Genomic DNA, 21,637 nt, shown 5'->3' with positions numbered 1-21,637 from the left:
ACACACACACACACACACACACCCCCCCCACACACACACACACACACACACACACCCCCCCCACACCCACACACACACACACACACACACACACACACACACCCCCACACACACACACACACACACACACACACAGAGACACTACCATGAGGCAGTTTGAGGGCCAGCAAACATCCTAACAAAAGCACAGTTTCTTCCTGAAGGTGTACCAACATGCAGCTACTGTCAGACACACACAGAGAGTCATGTGACAAATACAAGAATCAACAAGTAAACATAGACAGTGATGGAGGGAGCTTCACATTTAGATGGTATTCGCATCACACTGTTCCCATATTGCTGTGTAGCTCTATTCAAAAGGTCACAGGAGGAAAGATGTCACTCAGGACGAGAGGTGGTGCGACAGCAGATGATAGTCGTTCAGCAGAGGGTCTTCTGTTCTTCTTTTTTTTTTTTTTTAACAGATTTATCATGCACACAAAAAAAGAGACCTGAACAGTGGAGCAACTGCTCCACTGTTCCGGGCTCTTTTTTTTGTGTTTTTGTGTTTCTATTTAGCCAAAAGAAATATAATCGCTCCCTGCAGTCCAACAAAGGCGCGGCATTCTCTGGTCTTCTGGATATCACAGTGGTTTTTAAAAACACTGGATTTTCACTCCCTCTGCCATACTCCTTCCCTGCTCTTTAAATTACCGCCAGATCTCGTAACTCCTAAATAGATCTGAATGAAAAGAAAAAAGCAAAACAAAACAGTTTTTCTCTTCACACACGATAACTAAACAGAAACTTAAGTTCCAGGGTTTTAGTGCAGCTTCACTCTAGTGTGTAGTTTAAAATTACTTTTTTATCATGTTGAAAAAGAAACGAAATTAATAAAATTTTCCTTTCTTATTCTTTCATTGATCATAAAGAGTGACTGGTTAGTAGTAGATGTGATTTTCTCCCTATAATCTATAACAGACTGTTAGATTTTTTTTTTCTATTTTAACTTTTCTGCAAAAAAACAAACAAAAAAAAAACAAACAACTTTGTTTTTTTCTTCTTCTTCTGAGTTAGTGCTTCAGGTGACATTAACTTTTATTAATGAGAAACTGAACTAATTTAATTTGGTTCCCCAGTGAAGCTGCTGGAGTTATGGAGACGATAACTAAAAGGCTGTATGTTTTATTTGAAAAGTTAACTTTTTCTCTGTATTTTTCCCCAGTTTGGGATTTCTTGATAAAAATTTTAACAAGGTTTCGTATAGAACGTCTAAAATTAAAACATCATTCATTTTATGACCAGATTGCTCGACTGGATATTTGCAGGCCTTCTTGAGACCTTGTCTGCATTTTTATGTTGCTTTGCGTAAAAGTCCTTTGAGCACCTTCTGCAGAAAATATTCATTAAAAACAACAATATAGAGTTGATGTGTTTTTTCCTATGGTAGACATCAGAACTTGCATATTGACCTCCATTCACTTAGTTGAATGTTGTGTCTAAACACTGAGCTTAACTACAGGATTTTATAAACTCAAGTGCTATGATCTTCTTCAATTACACCAAGAGGTTTTTCTCCTTTTTCTTCCCGCTAGCAGTTCCACTTTAACCTACCTAGGATGGCTAACACCATTCCGTCTTTCAGCACTTCCATGGACCCCGAGCAGACGAAGAAGACGGCCTGCAGAGCGTCGCCCTGTCGGAGGAGGTACTCCCCCGGGGTGCAAAAGGAGGTCTTAATGTGCAGCGACAGCGAGCGCAGGCAGCCGCGGCTGGCCGAGGCAAACAACGACAGCTCCAGGATCTCCTTGTTGAGATGCATGGTGATGTCAGATCGCAGCTCATCCGGAAAGTCCTTTAGCAGCTGTGGGGACGATGAAGGGACGCGGGAAGGCAGGTGGGGAAACAAAAGAGAGGAGGAAAGAAAGTGTGACAGTTGTGAAAACACCACTCTGCAACTCGGTAATTGAATTTTTTTTTTAGCCTTCGCTGGTTTTTTTGTTGTTGTTTTTTTTTTTTTGGATTGCTAACCTCCGAACACAATTCATGCAGCTCCTATAACACAAAGCGCAGTCCACAAGACTGCGTCGCATCGACAAACGCACGATTTGCCGAGGACGGAAATCTGTCGTTGGATTCCTTCGGTGAGTCATCAGAGCCGGGCTTACTTTAATCAACAGGCCCATCTATAATTCATCTGTCTGGGATTCATCAGCATCATCCCTCCGTCCGACCCTCTGCTCGGGATTCGGACAGCTGTCTCGCAGGCCCGCGCAGCCCGGAGAGGCGAGTTACTATCAGACCACTGACAGGTTTCCCCGGTCTTGTCGGGAGAATGTGTTATTTACTGCTTGTGTGGTGAAATGCCACAACTCGCTAATCTTCATGCTTGTCTTTTGCTCGACAAGAAAGATAAAAAAATAAAAAATAACATAAAAAGTGACACAAAACACTCAAGTTTGTTCAAGGAAAATGTAATACAAACCAGAGTCGGGTTGTGAGTTGAACCTGTCACACCAGGATGACTCTTGCATTATGTGGTTGGTTAGTTATTATAGAGTAAAATGTGGCAATAAGAGGATAGCAGCTGGAAAAAAAAAAAAAAAAAAAAATCAAGGATGCTGCAACGTGCTCCTTGCTCTGTAGAAGTATCGATCACATGATCAGCTTTTGGATTAGCTTTAATGTGGCATCTGTGTGAGAACCGTGTGAATTATCTAATAAAATATTGATACTGATTTGCTATGCAGTCTGTATCTAGAAGTAAGCCTGGAGATTTTTGAACAGTGAAGGTTTTTGGTTTAAATTCATAAGTTTACATAAGAAAGCCTCACTACAGTAGATTGATTCTAACTTTTATGGGCAAAAACTTAAACACAGAGCCCCTAATAGTCAGTTTAACAATTTTGTTTCTTCTTAGGATTCTTTCTCCGAGTCAGCGCAAAAGTTTATTTTTCTCATTACCATAAAAATAACCTTCAGACATTTTTTTATATCCTTCTTTAAGGATCTCCTAATTATTATTTTTGTTTTTAGAAGAAATAAGTAGAAAAAAAAATCAGTTCAGCTCTGAAAGTGAGGGAGAAACAATTTTTCAGAAAATGAATTTAGAACATGATGCAGTTGTTACTAAACTCAGCTTTCTGCAGATGTTTTTTTTGGTACGCCAGCAGTCAGTTAAAGCTACATACGAGCCACAAAGGCCTTCTACAAATACAAAGTATTAGGAAAAAAAATCCCTCTCATTTGCTTATTAAGGCTGAACAAAATTAAATTGAACTGTGAAACGTAAGAAAAACTTTGACAATGATAAAAAAAATAATACAACTAATTAGAATTCAACAGATATTCGGCTATCTATGTAAAAATAGATCATGAAAAAGTCAAACTTTAAAGATGGTAGTTACAAAATAAAACATTTTTAAATATCTCATACTATTAAAACTTATCAACAGACAGGATGGGGACAAAAGACTTCTCTTTTGTATTCAAGTGTTTGACTTTTTGGCTTTCTTTCAGAAAGAAGGCCCGGGTTTTTATTCACAACATAAATCAGTTTTGTCTGAATCAGCTCAAAGTCTGAAAGTTGACGTTAGCGCCTCTTGTGGCAGAAGGCAGCATTACAAAAACAAACCCTTTTCATTCACCTTTGATCATAAGGTGAATGATGCTACATACAAGCCACAAAGGCTCGTATGTATGATGGAAGTAATCATACTTCCATCAACAATACTCAGATTATTAAACACACATGGAAATAGGCTGCAGTTCAAAATCTTGATAAAACATTATGTCTATCTCAATTAAGTTTAAAATTTTATCTCTTTCTGCTATTTATCTCCATAATTCATGGAAAAATATTTATCTAAAATTAAATATACATAAAAAATTGGGTTATTTTGGAAGTAGAAACATGTAAACACAAGAGAAAAGCACAACTGATCAGATTTTGAACATCACCAGATTTTTATTTTTATTTTTTTGTAAATGTTTTGGGGTTAATTTTAAGGTACAATATTCTTATAATGAAAGTTTCTAAAGAAAAAGTTTTTGCCTCAGAAAATGTTCACTTTCCACTGTGGTAACTTTTTAGGCTATGAGAAATGGAAGTTGAGTTACTCTGAAACTGGGTAAAAATACAGTTTTCACTGACCTTCAGCATTTCTCTACTTAAATATCAGATTACTGAATACAGACAACAAAAGAACAGAAATATTTTACACTTTCCCCAAACTTTGTCCTCACAATGAATCCCTAAAAGTTTGGGATTACCTGACACCTGCTTTGCAGCCGACTTGAGTTTTTGTGCAGGTCTCCTGACCTTAATTTACCCCATTGGTGACTCATATGCATAGAAACCAGGTACAGACCAGGCGAATGACTCAGCTACTGCAGAATATTCAGAAAACGTCTTGGTCTTGAGAAAACCGTTCAACTATTTTTGGTCTCTGTAAAAAAGAGGGTTCAAGTTAACGAGGCGGAATGCTCAACTCCTTCCTTAGTATGCAAGGAAACTGCAGGAAGCTGTTTGAAAAACCAGTTTTCCACAACTTTGCTTTGGCTTTGCACTATAAAACACTTACTCATGCTAAGCCACACAAATAAAGGAGACAGTTCCAGTCCTATACCTCGTTGCAGTCGATTCCGTTATTGACCGACCAGGTTGTCTGGAAGTACTCGAGCATTCGCTGCTTGAGGCTCTGTGGCAGGTGATGGACGCGAATGAAATCCTTCAGGTCTTTGGTCCTGGTGTGGTACTGAGACCAGCGGGAGTACATCCTCTGGATAATGGCTGTCACATTGCCAAAGACCAAGGCATGCATCAGTGCTGCGGGTAAAAGCAGGGAGAAAGAAAGAAAGAAAGAAAGAAAGAAAGAAAGAAAGAAAGAAAGAAAGAAAGAAAGAAAGAAAGAAAGAAAGAAAGAAAGAAAGAAAGAAAGAAAGAAAGGGGATGACAGAAAGATGGACAGGAAGCGGATGATGGAGAACAACAACGATTGGAACATCAGGAAAGTGTCATTCGAACAGGAAAACAAACAAACAAAAAAAAATCCAAATTCTATTTTAACCACATGAAAAATATATTTCTTACATTTCCAGACATATGTCAATTACACTGTTTCCTATTGGTTCCAGGACTTCTTTAAATCAGGATGTCATGTTTTGTTTTATGAGAGCCTACTCCATGTAGTCAGAGAAGTTCAGAAGTCCTCTAACGAATGAGCTCAACGTTTCAAAACGGCTTTTGAAATTTCTCTTTTGTAAACATTACTCGATGATCTGAAAGATTAAAATTAACAGGAACAAGAGAAAAATGTCTGTTCACCGCACTTCAGGTGCACAGCAGGAGCAGCGGAGGATAAATCTTCTGCTTGTAACCCTACATGTTTCACGTGTTTAACTCGATTTTTATACGATGAAATCAAATGAGAGAAAAGCCAACTATTAAATTTACATTTATATCTCGCGTACAGGAAAGCTCGACGTCGGCGCAGCATGGAGCTTATTTGATTGCGCAGGCGAACGCTGCCCTTCCCGCACCCACAGGTGATCCGTTCTCCTGATCTCATCGAGTTTGGAGCTGCAGCACAGCTGTGTCACCAGAGGCTGGACGTCAGGGAGTCATCGGTCCAGCTGGGTCAGTTTTCTTACAAAGTGAAATTACGCTGACATGTCGAAGTGGTGACCTCAATAAGATACTATTTAACTTCTATAAAAGCTACGGAAAAAAGGTGCTTTTATTGTCTCGGTTTGCATCGGGAAAAAAAAAAAAAAAGTCCCTTTTTTAGTTTGACAGACATTTTCAGCTATTACTCAAAGGAGCTTGTGACAATAATATGAAATCAATGATGTAAAGACAAAAACAGAATAACCGCAAAATGGTGAAATCGCTGTGTTCTGTTGTTCTGACTTGTTGACTGTCTGGTTTTCGTGGTTTCCTGTGTTTCTTCTCAGGTGCTCATTATTTTCCATCCACTTCTCCTGACAGGTGGAGTTTCTCTTTGCACTATTTATGACATCTATATTAGGTATGACTATTTCAGACCATTTCCAATAATTTAAGGAAGTGCCATTTCAAACTGCTTAAGTTAGCCTACTGGAAAATATTCTTGCTTTATGTAGCTTCCATTTAAACTTTAAGAAATAAAATGTTATTCCTTAGGATAATATTCTAAACTGCACCTTAAAAAATATAATTCAAGCATCATAGTAATTCATTTGCATAACTCATCTAAGTTCATTGAGGTTACGCTCCACAATAAATATGAGCAGGTGCTTCGGATTAGTTTTCACTCCATGTCTCCCCGCTGGGAATGGGATGTATGTGAGCAAACATGGGGATGTGTTGTATGTGTGTGTGTGTTTGCGTGTGTGGGTGTGTGTGTCTTCTCCTGCTACTGCCCTCCGGCAGCCGGGGACATTTAGCATTTAGCTGAAACAGAGAGGAGAGAGTATCCACCGGGAAAACCTTGCAAAAGTGACTGCCAAGAAAAAAAACAAAACAAAACAAAAAAAAAAAAACAAGCTTATTCTGTCTGGTTTAAACTAGTTCTGTCCCCTCTGCAAAGTTCTGCATAAAAAAGCCATATAATGGAGCAGAAAACCAGGGGGGAAAATAAGGAATAGGAAATCCAATTACATGCTTCTGAAATTTTAACTAAGACAAGATGAATTAGTGTTATTAACTTGGTTTTACCCATTACTCTTCACAATGAAGTCTCATTTTGAAATTAACTTTGAAGGAGTCATTTCCAAAAGACATGCGTCTTCACGCACAGCCCCATTCAAAAGTATTCACACCCTTTAGGACTTTTTCCACATTTTGTTACAGTCAACAGATCCAAACCACTCATGGCAGATTTTGGTTGGATGTTCATGCTTGTTTTCCTGCTGGAAGCTAAACCTCCGCCCCGGTCAGAGGTTTTCCCTCTGAAAAGTACTCACCACTTTGGATGCTTTAAGCTTTTATTGCTTTTATCAGTTAATCACGATCAATAAAATTTGGCTATTTTTTTTTTTAATTGCATCTACTGGTTGGGTGTGAATATTTATACCATAATGTATTTTATGTTACATAATTTAATTGCCATTATTTTATAGAAACCAGTTGTGACTTTAACATCAAACAGGGTTTGTTTATATGTTTTGCCAAGAAAATAAAACCAACTAATTTTGTTGATCATGATGAATTTGTAAAAGCAATAAAAATGCTAAAACATTCAAGGCAGTGAATACTTTCTAGTCAGTGTAGCTCCATTCATCTTCCCATTAGCTCTGCCTAGCTTCCCTAGATTCAACATGTGTGTTGGGTCTTTTTAATTAGCATCATTTTTTTTTAATGAAACTTCAATGACTTTCTTCTTGGTACTCTTCCATAAAGGGCAGTTTTCAAAAGCTGTGGCATTTAATTTTTTTTTTTCAGCACCCAAAAGTTGGATCGTGTTTTATAACTTAAAACGGTTTTAAACTTCTCCACAACTTTATCCCTGAGCTGTCTGCTGTGTTCCTTGGTCTTCATTATGAGTTTCCTCTAATGTTCTCGAACAAACCTCGGGGGCTTTCACATAACAGATTATATTACACTCGGATGGACCAAATGTATTAACTAGATAGAGGTAGTTCAAAGACAGTTGGTTGTACTTGCAGATGTGAAAATAAAGGGAGCTTAACACATATGGATGCCATACCTTTCAGACTTTAGCGTGGAAAAAATGCAAAATCCACAAATACCGTAAACTGCTCTTCGCAATTGGTATTTGCCCCAACATATGTTAAAAATTTCAGGCTTTAATGAGGTAAAATGAGAAAAAGTCTCAGGCAATATGGATACTTCACAAAGCAACACACACACTTTAAGGAGTGGAACTGATAGCTGACGTTTTTTGTGTACCTCCGATGAGCATGATGCAAACAGAAAAGATCTTCTCCGCGTCAGTGTTGGCGGACACGTTGCCGAAACCCACGCTGGTCAGGCTGCTGAGGGTGAAGTAGAGGGAAGCGATGTAGACGCTGCGGATAGCAGGACCGCCGCCAGTCGTGTTAACGTCTGACATGCCGGCATATGGAGACTCCAAACGCTTCCCGAGCTCATGGAGCCACCCTGGTGAGAAGATGAAGACATGTCGAACGTTTAAAACAATACAAATACATACATACAAATACATACATACATATACATACATACAAATACATCGCTTAAAACAATACAAACGCTTACGTTTTGTGACAAAGGTTCGGTTTTACGCAAATTCCCAGGAGGCTTTTCACAGCAGAGCTAAACGTGGACGCGGGCTCGTCCAAAAAGCGTCGCTTCTGAAGTTTCGTCAGCCGCGTCCGTCTCCCGTTTATGCACTATTCGGAACAAACCGAGCAAATTCCAGAAACAAAGCAGATGGTTGGAGAGCATTCGGTGCAGAATGGATCCACGGCAGCCGATCCCACGAGACTCTGTCGCTGACACTGATGAATGGTAATTGGGAGGAAACACCACACCACTCGCTTCACTTCAGCACCGAAATCAGCGTCGGAAGTAAATAATTAGGACACGAAGCATTAATCCCGCCTCGCGCATGGACTTGTTACTTTATGACACTGAACGGCAGTAATTGGCATAGAGAACGAGATAATTACGAGGCATTGCGGCGCATCGATACTGACCGGAGATCAGCTCGGCGGGGCTCATTACATGACTGACCTGGAGGCTGAGGGGCCGAGCCGGGAAGGTCTGTCATTAATTATGAAAAGAGTCGAGAAAAATCACACTTAACTCAGTTGTTATTCTCAAAGGTTTCACTCTCTCACACATTTTTTATTCAATATCTACTCGGTGGGGGTGTGACGGGATTATTGTTGCTTCTGAAAAGGATAGTTTCTTGAGCCGCTACAGGGACATTTTGCCCAGAAACACTTTCCCTATACAACATAAACATATTGAAGTATGGATCACGAATAATTTGTCTAATATGTTCCTGATTCATTGAACACTTTCCTTTTAAAAAACTTTGTCTACAATCTATGTCTGCGTATGTCATTTGAGGATCTTTTGGGAACGCATATGTATTTTATTGCACAGTTTCATGTAGTTTTAGCTAGTTGATAACTTGAATCCTTTTGTGTCGATTATGGAAAAGCCCAACTACAACCAGTCGCCTTTTAAACAGATCTGTCAAGCCGAAGAGCACTGAACGCAAAAGCGCACCGCATATTTTTTTTGTACAAATGTTTGAATCTTTCTTTATCATTTTGCTCCCAATGAACAATTATGCAGTACTTTGCATTCGTCTACCGCATGAAATCCCAATAAAACACGCCGAGGTTTGCAGTTGTTCTATGACAAATTGTTAAAGCAATTAAAGGCACTTGTGGCAATAATGTGCCCCCTGAGACAATATGCTAAAAATACAAAGTTTTCTTCTTTCTGAAATGTCTCAGTTTGCCATATTTTGGATTATAAATATCCAGACTCCAAAAAAAAAATGCACGGTAATGATATTTTTAATAAGTGTCATGGCTGTGGCAGCAAAGGAGCAACAGTCTGCTGCTGATTATACTTCAATTCCTAATAGGATCCCTGCAGCACTGAAAGGAGGGAGTTTAAAACTCACAACGGGGAAAAAAAAAAAAGATGCTTATTTTAATTTGGGAGCCCGGGGGCTTCATTATACCCCGGCAAGATTTTACGGTGTTTACCAATGTCCCAGTTGTAGGCGTTGGCCTCCATCTCCATCTTGCCGATGATGTACCAGATGCAGGCCATCCAGTGGGCCAGAAGGGCGAACATGGACATGAGGAGGGTCAGGACCACCGTGCTGTGCTGCGAGTAGCGGTCCATTTTCTGCAGCAGCCTCAGCAAACGAAGCAGACGGACGGTTTTCAGCAGATGCACCACGGACACCTGTGGGGGAAAAAGGTATTTATCTGAATGCGCACATAAGATAGCAGTTTTCGTACAAGTCAGTCAAAAATGTTACCGTGACAACCTTTAATCCCGTTTGTAATAACCTAAATATTATAAGATATTCATATCTTATAATATAAAGATAAATATATATTATATATAAATTATTATTTTTTTATTAACCACGGAGAGAGAAAATACACAAAAAACTAATATTCACATGGGAGAAATATTCTCAGCAAAAAATAAAAATACTTAGGAGAGAATTCACAAAGAGTTACAGTTACAGTTTCTTTTATACAGTTTTGCATGGGCTTTTTTTTTTTTTGCTTTTTTTTTTCAGATTGTACCAAATACATACAGATGCAAGAACAATCAAATCCGGCAGATGGGAGCAATCTGAACCAATTATTTTTGTTAGATTGCAGATTTACACCCACAAACGCAGCAGACAGAAGGAAAGCGATTATAGCTACAGACATAAATGTTTTACTTTATCAATATCTCAATAACATGAGAGTTTCGTCCAGCTGAAGGAACGAATGGTGTTTCTATGCATTTTCTACGTCTTTTGCCCAAGATCTGATTGTCTAAATGACGTTCTTCAACTTGCATGACAGCAACTGTGGGTAACTTGCTGACAGCATTAATGTTTGAATGTTTACATCCAAACAAGAGAGTGCAAAAAGTCTAACTCTAAGAAATGCTCCTCCGACCTCAAAAGACCCGAACTGACTCCTGGTAAAATGGGGGGTTAAGCGTCCTGATTGTTTTCCCTCTGCAGGCTTTGCAGCATACCTGGCTCTGAACTCTTGTTTGGATCCCTGCTATCTCTGTTTGGTCTGTCTGGGCTCCAGCTGCTGTGTATCTGGCAGCCGCTTCTGCTGCCAGTCTGGTGTAAGTGAATTTTTCCTCAGCCACACTTCACTCCAGCCCATCTGCCAGGCTCTCGGAGTAATTCATATTCACTCCCATAGAAACAAGGTGCTGTCTGCAAAACTCCGTGGAGTTCCTCGGAAATCTTGGCTAGCCGCAGCCTGCCTGCCTCGCTCGGCTTTGCACAACAGCATCCTTCGCTAATAAGCTTCTCGGATCACCTTAAAGCGTCGCCACCGACGACGACCAAGATTTAAAGTATGAAACTTTTCCACACCTCGTAGGTATTTATTTAAATTCCCCAAAGAATTATTAATTATTATTCAGGACAGACTTGTCCAGCTTTTTTTGTTTAAATGTTTTTGATCAAACTTTTTCTATAAGATTTTACTCAAAGATTGAATTAATTGACCCGAATGCCTCAAATAAAATAACAGCGCTATATAAAAGATAAAAATTGTCCGTCAAACATAAATTCCATAAATTAAATCAAGCAAAAAACAAACTTTGTTCTCCACTAATTTCTATTAACTTGCTCTACTGACTTTGACATTTAACGAAACTAGAACATCCACCAGAGAGCTTGCATGCAAATGTTACCATTTCTTGACAAAGTTGCAATAAAATAAGTTGGTTTTTCAATTCCTTTGACAGGTTCGGTTAAAAAATATTTCTCTCAGGAATAGAGATTCTGTCTAAACAAACCAGGAATCTGACAAACATGTTCTGAAAGAGGAGCAAATTGCTGACGTGTCCTTTTTAAACATTAAAAAAAAAAAAAAGCAGAAAACCAACCTTTTAAACAGAAAAGCCAAACACGACAGCATCGTCTCAACAGCTACATGGATCTTTAATTAGAACTTGACAAACGCTTGTACGTTCCCACAGCATGATCTATAAGAAGACCTTTTCTGATGGAGGACCCTCATAAAAACGCTAATTAAAGCAATCAGGCACTCATATCAAGGAGTGTTTGTTTTGTTTCTTTTTTTTTACTTTATATTCTCACCAGTCGGAATTATTTAATCAACCTACTTTGGTCCTTTGATACTTTCTTACTATTTAGACAGAAAATATTAAGGTCATTTTACCTCTTCTCTACTTTTCCATCAATATGAAGGAATTGTTGACTTAAAGCAAGCTCCTATTTTGCGCTGAAAAGTTACTTGTAAGTTAGTTTTTGTATTTGAAATGTGCTCAAATACCTGCAACTAGACCAAAAAACGCCTGGTAAGATGTTGTGTTTTTTGCGTGGCATATTGCTCTAAACATGATGAACCTCAGGGTGGAACATGTTGGCGGTGCCAGCAGAACAAGAAGGACCTTTGCGATCTCTTAACCACAGATTCAAATGTGAGCTGATGTGAACAGTTGTACCAGAGCTTCCTGCTCTCCACGTGTCTCCAGCATGCCCCGTGGTGCTTTTGCACATTTCTGCAGAGAGAAATAAGGGATGAGTACACCGCAAGGGTAATGAAGCCTCCTACTGAGCCGTAGGGAGAAGCTCCATCTCTCCTCCGCCATCTATCACCACTCTGAGTCCCACCTATGGAGTGAGCGGGCTGTGCCACGTCCTACTCACTTGCCAGCAGCATGAAAAGCATACAGGATAACGTACCGAACACGGATCGCGTAAGACTCGTCTCCTTCAACTTCTGCCCTCCGTCGCTTCAATGCCACCCTCGTCATTCAGACTGTGCTGTGTTTTTTGTTTTTTTTTCTGTTCATCAGGTGTGAAATTTACGTTTAGCTTCCCGACTGTTTTTTTTTTTTTTTTTCTTCAGTCCTTATAGGTTTAGATCTGCATCCTTGAGACTCCGGCTTTACAGAAACTCTCGTTATTTCTTCTCTCGGAGCCATGCCTTCAGCTATGCAGCTGTGCCACAACAGCACAATGGGTCAAGTTTGTTAAGTATTTATTCAATAATTGGAGCTGTATTGGGCCAGTAAACCTCGACTTGGCCAATATTTGTCTCCAGAGTCAGAAGGGCAATGCAATAGGTGCTCCAACTGCAATATGTAATATTTTTGCATCACTCTGTTAAACAACTTCCATGAGTGGAAACCATAAGAAATAAATCACTTTTATTGCATCTAAATAAGTCATGATTTAAAGAAATTCAGCTGACTTTTTAATTGTTTTCATTATTGTAAGTTAGCCTCCTATAGTTAAATATTTATTTCCTGAATTGTTTGTGAAATTTGTTTGTTTCCACAATTTGTCATTGTAGTTAAGAAAAAAAAAAAAGATAATCATGACAAAACAAGTCTCAGCCTGACAGTTGAAAACGTAAAATGTATAAATTAATAATGGCTTTACAGTAAAACAAAGCAAAACAACAAAAAATGGGGGAAAATAACTTGATGACAGCCTCCAAAATATACCAGGCAGCAAAAAAGGAAAAGCGAAATGAGATCACAGAGGGATGTTGAGGCCCCGCGGCTCATTGTGAGTGAAAGATGGCTTCAGGTTTCGAGCAGGACAATCTGACCGGTCCATCCTTTGAGGGGACGCCACGCAGAACCTCGAGCAATTACACCCAACATTTCTGCTCTCCCCAGCAGCCACAGAGGGATCTATGGCCCAGTAGCCACAAATCTAAACCTGCTCCACTGGGAGTGTGTGGTATTTCCATAAATAGACTATGGAACCAAACTGGTACCTTTTGCCTGGAGCAGCACCCGCCCCCAACTGGCCCCCGTCAGCTCAGCTTCCTTAAATACTAAAAATAACGTGTTTTTTTGTTTTGTTTTGTTTTTTTCTCTGCTTTTTTCCCCAGCAGGATGTTTTAAATAAAAATAAACTGAACTTGTAAAGCATCTTAATATTTGAAATCATTCTTACATGCCAACTCTAAAAGCAGCAAACCACTGCAAAGTTTTCAATTTTTTTGCACAATGCAGTGATTGTCAAATCATTAGGCAACACTATAATTCCCACAGCACAAAAGAACCGCTCTTTAAAGAAAGCTGGAAGTGAATTGCACGTGTTTTCATGTTACCAAATATCCCACAGCCAAAAGTTGTATTACAAGTCAAAACAATCGGATACTGAGGTAAATTTGGCGCAGAGAACTTTCTGCAGATGCAAGACAGTTTCAGGATGTCACGTTTCGTTCTGCAACGTCCTTAAAGACACGTCGGGTGAGTGTGTTGTGAAAAAACCTGACTGGCCAACCTAAAGTCCCAACCTCACCACAGTACCTTTTGGGGAGTGGCGACTATGAGCGCGACCTTTTCAGCCAACATCAGCGTCTGACCTCACAAATGTGCTTACGGAAGAATGGTGATAAAATACACATAATCACATCATTCTTGTGGAAAGTCTTCCCAGATGATCTGCGAAAGATTGGACTATAATATCAAGATAATCCCAAACAATTAAGAATGGGACGTTACGCCAGTCCATATGTGTGTGTGAAGGCAGATGAGCAAATTCTCTTGGAATCAAAGTGTAAACTGATAGAAATCCTTTGACATGTGCTGATGTTCAGCTCTGTTGCATTTTTGTTTTACAGTTTAGGTTTTGGATTTCTATACTCTACTACTGTCTCACTTCACATTTCACTTCTAAACCATTTTCTTTTGTTTATTCCCACAAACATCTCATCTCTTTGCGTCTGGTCTGGTCTTGCTTCTGGTCACATTTCACATGGAATATGGGCACAACAAAAGTTGAACTGCCTTAGGTTTCCTGCAGTATAGTCCTTTCTTGTTCGTGTATTTGATGAAGTGTTAGCCTCTTTTCCAAAGTGCTCTCCTGGGCCCTTTAATTAGAAACCGTGACTGCATGTATCATTCTGAATTACTGCTCCCCATCCACAGATGTGCAAGTCGGCCGTCCGATCCGCACAGACAACTCTTGCGTGAGACAGATGTTAAAGCTGAGCTTTAAAGCCAAAAATTTAATTCTTAAGTACAAAAGCTGTTTTTGATTTGGCGCAATAAACGCAGGGCAAAGTTTTCTTCTCTTTTTGATTTCTTTTTTGTCAAACTTAAATGTTTGAAACCATAACAATATTGTAATATCAACCAAATAGATGCGATTAAAAAAGGAGATGATTTCAAGTGATTAGATTTCTAAAGGGGAAAATAACTAATCAAACCAAACTGACCCTACATGAAAAGACAATTGTACCCTCTTAAATATTGAATTAAGTGCGATTAAACACATACTTAACAGGATCAAAAGATGTTCAGTCGGGTAAATCCCTTTTCAGAAAGTTAGCATCAACTGGCTCTCCAATCCCAAACAACTTTTGATAATTGTCCTGTTAGGACATCAGTTTATGTTCACGTTTCCTAAACGTCTAATTATTTGAAATGAAGCTGAATTGAAAAGTCCTATTCTGATGTTTTTAAGTCGTATTTCTTCTCATTGTGACCATAAAGCCTTTCTCTAGCAGGCCTTTCACTTGCTCGTCTGGGTAGCTGCGGATTTTAGTTGAGTTTGAAAGGTGTTGATTTGGAGCACCAACTGTGCCAGTTTTAAAGTTAAACCCGCTTCGCTTTTGACACAAACGCTGACGTCAAGTTTTTCATTGAGGCTATTTACTGTCCCAGAGCTGAGCAATTTCCATTCCGTGAAAGTTTGAGTCAGACGGACGAGACGTGGCGGACACATTCAGGTGTGTCAGAGGAATAACGATCCAGAACTCACATCAAAGCCTAACTTAGACGTAAATAAAATTAATAAATAAAAAAAAAAAACTAGCATTAGACTTCTGCACTACATAATTATAAATCCAACAGAACTGGTTGGTCGATCAAAAATGACAAACATGGAGAATATTAAAAATTATAGACCAAACGAAGCTTTCACATCCAAACTTTTTCTTTCTGCCTCTCCTCAGACTAACAAACCTGTATATAGAGTCAGCACCATAAATACTAATAATGCTTCTGATTACAATAATTATAATAATTAATCTATTTATAATTGAGTGGATGCCTGAGTGCATCCTTCCAGTACATACCAATTGTTGTTGAACATTTTGATTCACTCTATAGTAAGTAAATGGCAGAGTCAAAGCATCGTTTTTGTTTTTTCCTAAATTAGGGACCAAACAGTAGAAACTTCTAAAGGCAACCAATCAAAAGCCAACTGTAGTACCATGTTTCGATTTACCCCTGCCACCCCAGGGTAAGACACAACACTCTTCCTAATTGCTCCAGATCTGTGTTTCATCCTGCTCTCAGCTGCTCTTAAGGGGGTGGGGGCCGCGTGTTTTACTGAGGAAGGGTAGAAAAACGTTTTAATGATGTGGGGCTGTTTTGGTCGGCGCTCGTGCTCCGTACACGATGTGGAATCAATATGCCAAATCAAAAATATATATATATGTATAAAAATAAAGGCCTTGGGGCAGATCTGGAAAGCAGCACAGCTGACGATTCTTGAAACTGTGTAACTCTTCTCAGAGACAGCACAGTTAAAGGCTGCTGTTACTGGGCAACGCATTAATCGTGACGACTTTTGTTTTTTTTTATTTCAAAGTAACCTTGAAAGTTATTTGTTTTTACTTACTTTCCTTTTCTTTTTAAAAAAAAAAAAAATCATTCTTTGCTCCATGTTTCAGCTGCTTTCTTCGCCAAAACATTGATTTAAAGCCACTGCTTGTAACCGAGACTAAAAAAGGAGCATCCAGTCGGGAACTTACCACGCTGACTTTGACCGCGTAGAGCAGGTCAAAGGGCAGTGCGGCCACCAGGTCGATGATGAACCACGTCGTCAGGTAATGGAAGCATATCTGCCGAGCGTCAAAGATTACCTGGCCGGACTTGCTGACGAAAGTGGTGCGAAAATTAAAAATAATGTCTGGTGTTAAAAAACAAACAAAAACAAAAAGTAAAGAGTTTGGTTATCCTAAAAGCTGCACGCTAGCTCATCATCGGTGTAAGTAGCGAAGCGGTTGGTAATCTGCAACTAACCTATGATGAAGAGAATCTCCACACCGATGTCGCTGACAGTGGTGCTGCGGGTCAGATCGTCATCGTCGCCGATGAAGCACACGTTGTAGGGCACTGTCACAGCAACGTAGAAGGTGGCAAGCAAAATCAGCCAGTCCCAGCCTGCTTTAAATGTGCTGTAGTGAAGCAATATGAATTTGGACTTCTTGGCGTCTGCAACCTTGTATTCCGGTAGAGCAGGAGGATCTCCAAACACGTTCTGGACAATACAAGAAAAATCACCTACTGTTCAGTTGGTGAAAAAAAACTACAAACTATGCAATAATGTTCTATACTCCTTAATGAGGTACTACATATTGAGGTTAGTATTTGAATTGGAACTGGCTATTGGCTATTAAAAAAAATAAAATAAAATAACCCTTCAGGTTCCTAAAGGAAGTTTCTGAGCTGTATGCACAAGTGACAAACAGTGCATATCTTGTCTGCAGCCAAAGCAGAATTTTAATTTGGAAAATGAATAAATGTAGCCCATTCCAAAGTGAATCTTCACCATCCAAACATCTCAAACTTATAACTTTCCTTCCTTACTTTGGATGAGTTTGTTGTTTACATGGTGACTATTGTGTATGTGTATCTTTTGGTGATTCACACTTCCCCTGGAGGTATTTTTTTTTCTCTCTCTCCACATAATAAAACAGACTCGCAGGCACAGAATTTCTGGGATAAAATTTGAGTGTATAAAAACAGAGCAACAACTCCAGATTCTTATTGTAAAATCAGCTGTTTTACACTCATTGGATACATAATAACTATGCAAGTTTTACACTTCCAATAAGCTGTGACTGTCATTTCAAATTCTTTCCTTCACTGTCCGGCTTTCTGATAGAGTTAATACAGCCTTAGTACACAGTATTTGTTCAAAAGCTGCACGCTAAGTCATCAGTGTTTAGTCGCCTTTCGATAGGCCCTGTGTTCGCTTGACGCCCCATCAAACTTTCTCCTTGATTCTCCAGCTTAAGATCCTTCTAGATCCCTTTTCAAAACACTTCAAGGAAAGGATAAGTTGTATTTTTTCTCTTCTATGCTTCAATTTTTGACTGGAAGACCAAGACAACAGGATCCCTACACTGTGTCTTTGGGAAGACTCCATATTTCATTTGCGTTTTCCCATCGATGCTGCACAACACATGTTTTCAAACTGCTGCTGTCAGTTTTTCTTTTTAGTAAACTCCACAGCATGCGGTTTATGAATCCCAGAGGGATGTTACACTCCGGTTTGAGGACAGGCTAGATCTAGGTCGTGAAACCATTGCCAGTCATTAGTCTGGGTCATAAAACGGAGTAGATAAGAAAACCAAATGCACAGAGGATGCAGGTGGTTGAAAAAAAAACTGTTTACTTAATAGAATGAGGAAAAAAAAGTATAAAAATCAATGTCCAGGTGAAAAACCCACCAGGTTCTTGCACCATACTAGAAGCGACAGTGAGAATTGACTAACTGAGAGATGTTTAACCTGGAGAGTTGATTACTGAACAAGAAGCAGGCGGTTGATTAGAAACAGGGTGCAGCTGTGACAGACGGAAGGAGCTGAAGTTGAACTGAGGAAACGGGATAAACACGCGGGGAATGTGGGAAACAAGGAAACAGAAATCAGAAAGGCAAACAAACAGACGCAACGCAACATAAGAAACGATTGAGATCCAAATCAAAAAAGTGATAAGAAAACACAACAGCAATGGGGACACAACTTTTCAACAACCGAGATGACACACACAGAACTGTAACTAAAGTCTGCCATTATATTTACATTCCAGCAACACATTAAAAACAGGTTTTACAATCATCTGTGCCGTGGTTTGGTGAGAGCGCTAACTAATTCACACAGTCCCGTTTTGAAGGGGAAGACAGGCAAGTTTAAAAAGCAATAGTATTCTGTTGTTATTTTTAATGAGGCACTCATGCTAGCATTACAGCCCCTTGCATCCAAGCTGTTTAATTGCTGTTTGTGGAAGCGCTAACATTCAGACATCTCCCACCTGTCTGCCCTTGATTTTGTCACCGGCGCTTCAACGGCACCGCCAGTGCTCCCCTTTCTCCGCACGGCGACCCTTGGCCTCGTTTGAAAAGACCTTTTCCCACCCCGCTTCTGTTGTTTGCGCAACGTGACGATACCTTGTTGATTTTAATCTTGCTCTTCTCCCTGCTGTGGAGGTGACCAGAGATGTGGTAGAGCACGGTGCTGCCCCGCAGACGAGTCGAGCTGAATGAAGAGCCGGTTTTCACCCTGCCGCGTCGTCGCTCTGTAAACACACACATACACACACACACACACACACAAAATATTGGTGCTACACACCCATCTACAACATCTACCCCCCAAGGTTAAGTCTTGATGACTGAATCAGTCATTACGCTTGATGAAAAACACATAATATTCTGTCCTAAATAGGAAAACATGAATATTCAAAAGGAGAATAAGTAGTTTGTTTATACCAACAAAAAAGAAAAATGTTTTATTGATGTCACCTTTGTACAGCCAAAAGTATATTAAATTTTAGTCACTTAGTATTGGCCAATAATGCTAATGCTAACTCAGTTTTCTGCTTTTAGGGAAAAGGTATTTATGTATATTATGCTGTATTTACTGTGAGTAATTATAGGGGTGTGAGCTGGCAATCATGCCCCCATGTAGTTGTACTGCAGTAGCAGATCGTCAGATTGTGCAGGAGTGATGAGTTCGGTCAGAGGAGTGGGGTAATCACAGAAAGCACATCGCTGCCGCTCAGTCCGGGCCCGTTTCGTCACTGATCACTGAGCCAACAGGAAGGGACTGAGGCCAGATAGGTTTGAGAAATTGGCTTTTTAGACAATAACATCGCCAAAGAGCAAAAGTAAAATCCCTTTGGAAAAGTCCGTGCGCTAACTGTGGGTTTTGTGTGGATCCCAGACAAGACGAGCGGACAGGGGCCCATCCATAACACGGTGCTCCCTTGGGGGGACGCGCGGCTACAGGAGCACGGAGACTGAGAAGCGCTTATTTTTTTTATCTAGTGAATCTAGTGAATTTCCCTACACTCCTATTGCCTTTCGTAGGGAGGGGGTTTGAGGAGAGGAGTGAGTGTTGTAGTGTATGAGGGGGCAAATACATGTAAGAGTCGAAAGCTGAGGCGAGAACGGACAGTTTCTGGTAAAAGCAGCTGGAAGAGATGAGAAATGGAGGTGATGGAGGAGAAAGGAAGTGGGGAAAAAAAAAACTAAGCAGAGATGGAGGCAGCAAACAGTGAAAATGTATGACAGAAAGCGAATCAGGCTGGTACAACAAATGCCTGCTGAGTGCAAAGATTAGGTTTCTTTCTTTCTTCCGGTTAATGCCCCGAGAGATAGCTAAGTGGGTCACGTGTGAGGTATCCCCGGCTTGGGTGGAAATGCCCTACTAATGTCATTTTTGCAGTATGCATCAGCTGAAATCCCCGTCCGAAGATGAAAGATGTAAAACGGCAATAAACCTGAACGATGGAAAAAATAGTGAACGCCAGGCGTCAGACTGCGATGCTTAAGTTCATTAATCATTATAATGTCTGCTTGACATCAAAAAATTCAAACAAATTATGGTGAGGTGAGTCATGTGGAAAAAGTAGGACGTATTTTTCTAACATATTTTGGCATATGGGTATTTGAAATCAAGTTTAACTATATGGAATAATTCAAATAATGCAAACAAAAACATTCAAGTCTGCAGATTCTCTGTGAATCTGCAGATTGCTGTGAATCTGTGCTTTATATTAAGCATCCACCTTGCACCAACTAATATAGGATTTAAAGCGGTATCAAAGAAATTGTAGTTCTGTCATTTCAGTTTAAGAAAAACAGTTTGCAAATGGAGGGGACTAAAAATGACTGACGACATCAATAAAGTTCTCGCCGAAAGCAGACGACACGGTGCTAAAGTCTCCAAAAAATGTTCTAGTGTCATCACAGGACCTACAACTGGCTCTTGGTACTGTAGATTTAAAAGCATGTGCCTATTCAATCAGAATAGGATTGCACAAGTGTCACTGTCATTGGAGGTGTGCAATAGGAAATCTTAGCTCTCTAAGAAAAACATGAAAGCCCGAACAAATATAGGATATTTTAAACCTGGCAAAACAAGTCTGGTTTACACCAAACAGCAACAGGCTGCTTGAAGGGCTCTCATTTCTCTCTTTCTTTTTTTTTTCTTTTACAGTTATGTGTCCTAAAATTTTTGACTTTTTTGCTTTAGTGTGTCACCCAGTGGTTTTGTAAGACTTGGTACAAGACTTCAGATGGTCTAAACCCAAAATCTTCAGCCAACCTGAATTTTTGCTGTTAAAGCCCAGCAGTTAGATGAGGACAATTAAAAGGGAAAAAAAAATGGTAAGGAGCCGCTAAGATCTTAAAAGAAGTAACCCACAAAGATACCACATATAAAAATATGTCAAGCATAAAACAAGTCTCTGAAGGACTTTCCTTCTACAAAGACGTATACACTATTCATGTACTTAACATTTATGCATGCTTGCTTTACAAGGCCATACAGTGCATATAAATTGCACATCTGAGAAAACGTATATCAATCATCTAGCTACTCATCTCCACCTCAGTGATAAATATTAATATAGTGTGTGCATGCACACACTCACACCTAAGGAGAATTTATACAGCCCAATTTACCTGACAGTCATGTTTTTGGGTTGTGGGAGGAAGCCGGAGTACCCAGAGAGAACCCACGCATGCACAGGGAGAACATGCAAACTCCATGCCAGGAATCAAACCCAGGACCGTCTTGCTGCAAAGCAACAGCTCTACCAACTGCGCCACTGTGCATACCCTTATGCACAGTCCCTTACTGATATTGATCAAACTGCTAAAATAACACAATGATCTGATCTCTGGTCCTCTACCAGAGGCCTGGGAGCTTGAGGGTTCTGCACAGTATCTTGGCTGTGCCTAGAACT

General features: G+C 39.8%; 1 protein-coding gene across 1 annotated transcript in view; it reads right to left on the bottom strand.

Annotated features, from left to right (window-relative positions):
- Positions 1 to 1,346: 1,346 nt before the first annotated feature.
- Positions 1,347 to 21,637, bottom strand: part of LOC106941718 (potassium voltage-gated channel subfamily H member 8-like) — a 33,425-nt gene continuing 13,134 nt past the window's right edge. Inside the window, exons 3-9 of the mRNA XM_015024816.1 lie at positions 18,834 to 18,961; positions 16,682 to 16,919; positions 16,411 to 16,568; positions 9,670 to 9,874; positions 7,871 to 8,080; positions 4,608 to 4,807; positions 1,347 to 1,843 (exon numbers count right to left, since the gene is read on the bottom strand). Coding sequence (XP_014880302.1) covers positions 1,571 to 1,843; positions 4,608 to 4,807; positions 7,871 to 8,080; positions 9,670 to 9,874; positions 16,411 to 16,568; positions 16,682 to 16,919; positions 18,834 to 18,961 — 1,412 coding nt within the window. The 3' untranslated portion in view covers positions 1,347 to 1,570. The remainder of the gene's footprint in view (positions 1,844 to 4,607; positions 4,808 to 7,870; positions 8,081 to 9,669; positions 9,875 to 16,410; positions 16,569 to 16,681; positions 16,920 to 18,833; positions 18,962 to 21,637) is intronic.

This window comes from Poecilia latipinna, unplaced genomic scaffold (assembly GCF_001443285.1).
Source record: "Poecilia latipinna isolate Pla-1442-1.1 unplaced genomic scaffold, P_latipinna-1.0 Scaffold3822, whole genome shotgun sequence".
Lineage (NCBI taxonomy): Eukaryota > Metazoa > Chordata > Actinopteri > Cyprinodontiformes > Poeciliidae > Poecilia > Poecilia latipinna.
The sequence above is the reverse complement of the archived record's forward strand: the minus strand, read 5'-3'. Positions and strand labels throughout refer to the sequence as shown.